Source organism: Prinia subflava, chromosome 10 (genome assembly GCF_021018805.1).
Source record: "Prinia subflava isolate CZ2003 ecotype Zambia chromosome 10, Cam_Psub_1.2, whole genome shotgun sequence".
In the NCBI taxonomy this organism is placed as follows: domain Eukaryota; kingdom Metazoa; phylum Chordata; class Aves; order Passeriformes; family Cisticolidae; genus Prinia; species Prinia subflava.
In genome coordinates this window covers 11,775,927-11,784,142 of record NC_086256.1, presented here as the reverse complement: position 1 = coordinate 11,784,142, position 8,216 = coordinate 11,775,927, and the positions used below count along the sequence as shown (strand labels likewise).

The window sequence follows — 8,216 nt, the reverse complement described above, 5'->3', positions numbered from 1 at the left end:
CACACGCTCCATCTCCTCTATTTCATTATTTATATCGCTCCCTAAAGGAGGGGTAATCCACAACTGGAGCTCAGTACAGCAGTTTGGCTTGGAAAGAAGCCTGAAAAAAATTGTCTCCCCAAATCAAGTCGAGAGACAACAGCTTGGCATAGAGCTGTATGAAATTAAACTGGACAGACCAAAAGCTGTTCACATTCAGTATTTTTCCATTTATATTGTAAGTTTTGTAATAGTTGTTCTTTGTTGATTTCAGGCAGCAAATTCCAATTTCAGGACTACTAACTGATATCAAAATTCCTCCCATATTAAATAATTTTGCATTAGATTTCAAGAACTGTGCAAATTCAAGTTTCAGATACAGTTATATGAGCAACAGTTGTTTCACTGAAATATTTTATTTTATATACACAGCTGCAGTTCATTTAGGCAATAGAAAGGTCACAAATACTCTTACTGACACTTGATTTGACACATTTACTTTGATAGAAACCAAACACTACAAAAAGGAAGAATAATAATAAAGGACACATTTAAAGTAAGATTATTATTGCAACTAAGTTACAAATGATATAAATATTTGACTCTTTATAATCCCTATGCATTCAACATTTCTAATCTTAGGAGTACCGCTATGGCAGAAGAGAATTGCTTTTAAACTTAGTTTGTTCTTGTTAGCATGGAAAGTACCATTCAAAACTATCTAATTTAGACACTATAAATTGAGTCTGATTAGGAATTAGCTAGAGTAGAACTGCATCACCCTATCACTGCTGTGGTGCAGCTCTGGCACTTGTGTTTGCAGGGATGGTGCCCTTCTGAAATTGTTAAGCCCCAGGGCCGGTTATCAACAATGTTCTGTCCAGCTGCAGGTGCAGGCTGGAAGGGACCTGACTGCAGCTCTGCTGAAGGAGAGAGCCATCGCCCACTCAGGCAGGCATCTCCTCTGGAGTTAGTTACACACCCAGAGCACATGAATGCTATTTAGAAAAGGATTGAAAAAGACTCAGAGGAGATCAAAAGCCTTCGCACCCGTACCTGCACATTTCCCGGTCTCTCTGCTCCCTTCTTTTTCGGTTTCTCTACTGTTTCTCAATCAACTGTTTGTTGGTGGCATCTTTCAACAACCAGATCCTGTACTTCTTACTTTGGATGGGAAAAACCTGTTCCATTCCCAGTCCAGTTCTGCGGACTTTTGAGAGCTCTGTGAGTGTACAAAAGTGCTCCTCTTCTAAAGGGACACGAATGCTTAAGTCAGATATTATGGACTTCTGCCCCATTTTCTAAATAGTTTGGTGTTTGATTAGACCTTTCTTCTTCTCCTGTTTAAAACAATCCTTTATTTTTGATAGAAGACCAAGTTTCCAGGTTTTACTTTTTTCCAAATGTCTGGAAACATTTATAATCTTATCTGCAACCCTGTTTCTTGAATCTCAATACACCTTCAATTCTGTGAAGAAGTGCATTTCTATTGCTCTGTGATGTATGCTAAGGTATCATTTTCTTCATACCATTTTATCAGACCAGACAAATCACAGCAGACACCTTCCTCTGTTAGCTACAGGTCATATATTTGCTGTAGAATATGCAGAACACTTACTCTGTTCCTTCTATTTCCAGCTATCCCTATTGATTCTGAACCCAACAAGACGCCTTTACTGTCCCATATAATTTCTTTTATAACTTGCAAAAAGCTGCCAAAATACACATAGCTTAAACATACTTATCTGCTCAAAAGCTAAGTGAGGTGGGTGAAGAAAACTTCACATGTCTGTATTGAAGACACATTGCAGAGAAAAAAAAATACAGCATGGAGGGTGGTGCCAAGCTCAGCAAGTTGAATGGTGGAAATAGGCCAAGAATAGCATTTGGAATTTCTGTTTTATTCCATATAGAGTACACTCATTTTTGTTAAATAAACTATAATTAGTTGGCATTTCACACAAGTAATATGACACATTTTCATCATTTTTTGTAATTATCAAATGAGTAAAACAAAGGAGCAAAATGCTGCCTTCGTAAATGTATGAATTACTGGCCCCCCTTTTGAGCATCTTTTTGGGCTGTGTTTGACATGACAGTTGAAATGTTTCTAGTCAAAGTTTGTTTTGATATCCTAGATTTCAACAACGTGCTTCTCAAGTATCTGAATATTTGCAATGACTCTGTCATTACTCTGTTTTTTTGACATGGGATAGATTCTTGTGGGCTGGCTTTATGTGGCAAAGGCATGTAAAAGTGCAGTTCTAGAGCCTAAACTAACTGTGAAGCATTGCTTCAGCTGACAGGAATTCAAAGGTTACAGCTCATTATTTGTCACCTCTGGAACAGGAACAGCCACTGCTGAAGGTGCTGATGCCTTCTGAAGGTTCTGTACTCCTGTCTGAAGCTCAGGGTTCCATGGCCTGGGCCAGTTTTACACTGCACAGAGATGGCCACAATTGCTTAAATCTCCTCTTAAACTGACACCTGACTTCCCAGCAAAGGGAAGAAGGGAGGAAGACACAAATTATTAAATTATAAAACACTTGCTTCAATTCTGTTTCACGATTAACAAATCTCATCATACATACTTATTTAAAAATATATTTTGTAATGCTACATATGAACTGAGAATAGCATTGGTTCGTTTACCACCATATTGAGTAGTAATGGTTTTGAGAACAAGGAAGTTTTAAATTAATTGGTGAAGCTAGCATAGCTTTTCAAATATAAATAAGTATTTTAAAACACCTTAGTGATGTTTAGATATTTCAAACCAAAACAAAGTAAAAATTGCATACTGGCAGTCATTCCTGCCCAAATGGTGCTTGCATTTCCTGCACTGCTCCATGACACTGTGGTACAAAAAGGCTGCTGACACCCACACAAATGGAATTCTGGGGCAGGGGCAACACGTTCAGTTCTGTGCGTGTCATTACTTTATTGCACGAGCCACGTGAATCACAGACTGCAGATACCCCAGCCAAAACACCTCCTAGATCTAGACACCTAATGATGTGGAGACTCCGCAACAAACAGTTTGTACTGTAAGCTTTTAAAGGAAACAACTCCATCAGCTTCACTTACGCATTATTTGTGCAAAAGTACAGTATCTCATAAATAAACTTTACCTGAATATTACAGAAAAAAGCTTTGGGATACATGAAATATAAATACAGCGACAGCTGAGCTGCAAAATTAATTTAGGTATATACAGCAATCCACTCCCCACTTCTTTTCACAGATGTACATTTAACCTCCCTGAGTCCTTTTCCATACTTAGCAACGCGACGCGTTCCCAGATGCTTGCTCAGCACCAGGCACAGCAGCTCCAGCACTGAAGGGTGGAGGAGAGCACCCGTGTGTGCAGCCTGTCTCTGCCGGGCCCGGGGCTCACTGCACCTTGGCCTCCAGCAGCGCGCTGGGCGCGGGCGGCGCGCGGGCGGCGGCGCAGGCGCCGGGGTGCCGCAGGCACTCCGTGCCCAGGTAGGCCAGCAGCAGCTCCGTGTGCCGCACCAGCAGCTGCGTCAGGTCCTCGGCCAGGCTCTCCATCGACGAGTACCGCACCTTCTCAAAGTCAAAAATGTCCTTCAGGAAGAAAAGCACTTGATCCTAGCGGGGAAAAATTAAAAAAAAAAAAAAAGGAAAAACTTGTTTTCAGTTAAAAAAAAGTATGCCATGCTAACAGCTCCTTCTTTAACATGTTCCCTAAAAGCATCCAATTATGTATTATTTTGGTGCTGAGACAGAAGTGTGCTAAAACAGCCTTTGCAAAACAGTTCTAGGCTTAAAACATTCACATAAAAGTACTTTTTTTTACAGTTTCTTACTGTTAGCCTTAATCTTAAGAAAGTGCAAATGTATACTAATAAATTAATCTCAATTTATTATATAATTTATAATATAATATAATAAGTGATCTTAATTTATTTTAATCAAAAAGATATATATTTTTTTAAATTTATAAAAGCGGTAATTAAAAAGAAGTTGCAAACCTTGAAGAAGCAGCATAGGTCATACAGGGAATTTCTAGGGCCCAAAAAGCCCCAAGCCAAAACAGGGCTGATATGTTCACATATAGCATAGAAATGTGCAAAAAATCCATCAGGCACCTAGTGATGTAAAAATTGCAGATGAAAGTTACACAGTAAATTTAGTATACAGCTTTATTATTCAGCATTAAGTCTTCATAAAAGCCTAACAATTTCCTCCTTGCTCTAATAAAATCCTCCAAAGGTAAGGAGCTGTGGCACAGACTTCCACTGAGTCCCTGCAGAGAGGTCAGGATGCAGAAGGGCTGAGGGGAGGCTGCAGCAGAGTTCCTGTGCTGGGGAGGACGTGGTGCTCCAGGCAGGACTGGGAGTGGTTTGGCTGCGGGGTCGTGCAGGGAGATGGGGCTGAGGATCCCAGCACAAGCAGAGAGACACAGGAATCACGACCCTGGTGTGCAGGACTGAGATCTCCCGTGGGGCAGGAGTCAGAGAAGGGACTGACACCACCACTGACTGGAGCCAGACTAGGTTAGGAAAATCTTTCAGTTAAGGCTTTTTGCTCAATACAGGTATGAGGGCCCCAGGAACTAAACTTCTGCAACTGGCAAACCTCTTGTCTCAATTAACAAGCCTACAGGACTAAGGGTTGATCACTCATTTGTTTTGCCAAAGCTACAGAAAGAACTTCAGATTCTTAGAAGATGATCAATACCTTTGTTCAATATAATTTGAAGGGCATCTTACCTTCATTTGCTGTCTTTTTTGCTTCAGTACTGACCAACAACTTGAAGCCACAGCCTAATTGCAAAAAGGAAAAAATAAAGCAAGCCCCAAATCATTTTCCATCTCAAAAGAACTCATCTGCACAATACTGTATTTTTTATATTCTATATTTCGGGAACATGTATTTTCTTCAGTTTCAATCTTCTGATAACACAAAGTTTAAAGCCATGAAAGAGTAGGTGATATAAATAACAAATTTATATGTAGTTCATACTTGCTATTTCAGATCCATCTTTGCAAAGTTTCTGTTAGTTAAATTCAAATGTAATTTGGCATCCTTGATTGATTTTACAGTTACCACAGTTAGCAACACTTCCCGGGTTTAAGTGAGGACCAGTCTTATATATTAAAGTGTGTGCTCAGACATCAGTAGCTATTTTAGATATTAAGTGGCATGTGAACACATTGAAATGTACTTTTTCATTTTAGCAAAAACATTCTTGCAATAGCTTCAGATTCAGCTATGGAGCTTTGTCCAAATATGGACCTGTGAAATACAATATACCAATATCAGTCTTGGGCTTTTTCCTCTCCTATCCTCTAACTATCCTCATCTGACTCCCCTCTGCAAAGAGAGTTTAATACAGACAAAGCACAATGTTACCATATAGCTATAAAAATATATACATGTTATCTTAGTTTTTTCCTCTACAGGGAATATTTCAATTGAAAAACAAAAATACAAGGACAACTTGCAGTTTCCAGATAAAAATGGACGAAATGAAGGAGCTGCTGTACCAGCTGACCATGGCAGCAGCCTGTGTCTCTGAGAGGGATGAGATATCTCTGGCAAATAAACGGGCACGTATGAAAAATCATTCATTGTTACCAACAGCTGAATGCCTGCATTGTATTCATTTACTTTTGTTTCCTTGCAGCTTTGGCCCTTATTGCTAAATCTCTGGTCTGTGAACCAAAACCTGGACCTGATGTCTAAGATGTGGCTAACAGAAACTTCCCTTCTAAAACTCTACCTCCTCAGAGAAAGGAAGGACAAGTTAAAGTACTTTCTCCAATACATTCAATCAGTCCCTGTGTTGGGCCCAGATTCGAAACTTTTAAATTCCTATTATGAAAAACCTGATAATATGATCTGTTAAATTCTTTTGAGGAAGATCTCAGGTACATACTCAGTACATTGCAATGCACTACAGATCAGTTAGTATGATATTACACATGAATACTCACTGTTTCTTTAAAAGAGGAATTTAACCAGCGGTTATTTACTACATTCTGTATAGATATTGGTGGATTTTCTAAATCTTCAAATGAATCCATTAATATGAAGTCCAGAACAACATCATAAAAATTCAGATTTTTCACCTGTATTAAATGAGAACATGATCTAAGTAACCTAGTTTCTCTTTCAGCAGTGGAATTCAGCATGCACCATATTGTAATGCTGTATTAACATGCAGATTTGCAATTGTTTTAATAAATATTGAACATGCTTTGTCAGTAAAGGAGAAGTTAAAAAGAATGTGATTTCTGGTACTAAACTGGTGAATGCCATTTCTCTAAATCAGCAATATAAACAATAAAGAGTTGCCTTTCCCAGAATTCTGAACTGTAAAAATTTATTTTTAGATCCCATGACATTAGTAAGGGTAAAAGCACTTTTCAGAAGTGCAACTCACCCCTCTAGCAGCAAGTTCCATTTCAGTATTATCCCAGTGATCTGTTTGTTCCAAAAAATGTATCATTTCATCAAAGACATCTTCAAATTTCTTTGGATTCTGTAAAGTAAAAGCAATGATTATCACACAAATGTAAAAAGAGATATGGCTGATTTTCCCTGAGCAGTGAATTCAGGCAGAAGTTACATAAACAACAAAACATTGGTTAAAAAAGGCTTTTACCTTTCGTGCTTTCACAATTAAAGCAGACAAAATTTTTCTTCCACTTTCAGCAAGAAATATTCTGTTTGCTGTTTCTGAAAGAATTATCTAGAAAAGGGTTCAGAAAATATAGACAGGTTCATTCACAGGTTATACGAAGTGACCCTACACATTTCAATCAATTTTCATGTAATTATCACCTCCAGTACAGTTAGCAAGTTCCTAACTGGGTACAAAGGTTCCAAAGCCAATCATAAATTCTGGAGTCCTCTGCAAATACATCTCATCTTAGAATGACAAAAATGTAAAAGCAACAAGAAAATATTTCAATACAGATTGCATTATAAAAATGCTTGCACAAAGAGTAACAACCAGCTTCAATGCTATGTACTTTAGTTTAGGCTTAACAAGACAAATCACTCCTTACTGCTTACCTGGAAAGCTTGTCGAATGCAATGAAGCTTAGCAAGGAAGTCACTGTCTCCTAGACATTCAAACATTTCAGTCCTATGCAAAATAGAAAAGTTTCCAAAGACCATTAAGAAAAGCAGCACAAGAATATCCAATCTAATTGCTAGAAAAAATACCTGGTACAAGTAACTTCTAAGAAGTGATTTCTAGATAGAATATTAAATTTTAATTCTTGCTTTTCCTGGAAATAATTAAATAGACATAAATCAATACCTTAACACCCGTGAATAAATTTTGCCTTCCTCTGCTAAGTGCATGGCTTCCTCATACAGGGGACAGTGGCAAAGGGAATCCAGACCATATGTGCTACGAATCTCTCTGTGCTCTGAAAGCTGAAAAAAATTTTTTGGAAGATCATTAAAGAGCTTGCTGACATTTTTGTAAAGATAAATCAAATCAAAGAAGTTTTCCTGGTGTTCTATTGAAAGATGCATCCTTTTCTGCATCTGCTTAAAACAAAGGGGTAACAATCAACAAGTGAACAGAACAGATACACCAGGACATAAGACCTATCTTTATAAATTTTAAAATCTGACAGCTACAGTTTCAAGTTTCACAACTTTTTCATAAATAAAATAAAGGGAGCTTACTTTTGTGTTCAAATTGCCCAGTTAAGTTTTTGAATTGTCTAGTTAAATAAATTTAATGGTACTCAAAGCTGTTAAAAGAAAATAATTGCCAGAACACAAAGTACAGAATGATTGCACCACACCACTCTTTAGGAAGCTGGAAATAGTAACACCCTCCCACCCCTGTTTTAGTTTCTCTGGTAAATAAGTCTGCCAGTTACCAAAGCACACTGTATAAACTATGAGCATTTAGTGTTTTATGCTACAGACTCCCTGAAAGGTTTTCATTATTGGCAGTTTTAATTCTATGGTGAACATAGAAATAAACATGAAGACATTTTTAAAGAAAGAAAAAACAAAGCCAGATCAATAAATCAAGGCACATAAATAATACAGAATTCCTGTTTACAGGGTATCATATTTAATCCACAAAACATCTAGCTAGTTACAATTTCACTACAAAGATTACATCACATTAATATTGATTTAAAAAATTCTGATGTTTACACATCATTCAGTTTAGTTAATGACCAGAAAATTATTCTAGCTTTTATTTTTTTTCCCCCCAATATCCTGCATGGGGC

General features: G+C 37.6%; 1 protein-coding gene across 3 annotated transcripts in view; it reads right to left on the bottom strand.

Annotated features, from left to right (window-relative positions):
* Positions 1 to 376: 376 nt before the first annotated feature.
* Positions 377 to 8,216, bottom strand: part of MIGA1 (mitoguardin 1) — a 33,966-nt gene continuing 26,126 nt past the window's right edge. For 2 of the 3 annotated variants that reach the window (XM_063407315.1, XM_063407316.1), the window contains exons 9-17: positions 7,277 to 7,395; positions 7,027 to 7,099; positions 6,614 to 6,700; positions 6,392 to 6,490; positions 5,943 to 6,077; positions 4,716 to 4,769; positions 3,975 to 4,091; positions 3,382 to 3,591; positions 377 to 2,466 (exon numbers count right to left, since the gene is read on the bottom strand). In XM_063407315.1, the coding sequence (XP_063263385.1) occupies positions 2,455 to 2,466; positions 3,382 to 3,591; positions 3,975 to 4,091; positions 4,716 to 4,769; positions 5,943 to 6,077; positions 6,392 to 6,490; positions 6,614 to 6,700; positions 7,027 to 7,099; positions 7,277 to 7,395 (906 nt within the window). In that variant the 3' untranslated portion in view covers positions 377 to 2,454. Of the gene's footprint in view, positions 3,592 to 3,974; positions 4,092 to 4,715; positions 4,770 to 5,942; positions 6,078 to 6,391; positions 6,491 to 6,613; positions 6,701 to 7,026; positions 7,100 to 7,276; positions 7,396 to 8,216 lie in introns of all 3 variants that reach the window. The other variant, XM_063407317.1, reaches the window with a different exon arrangement.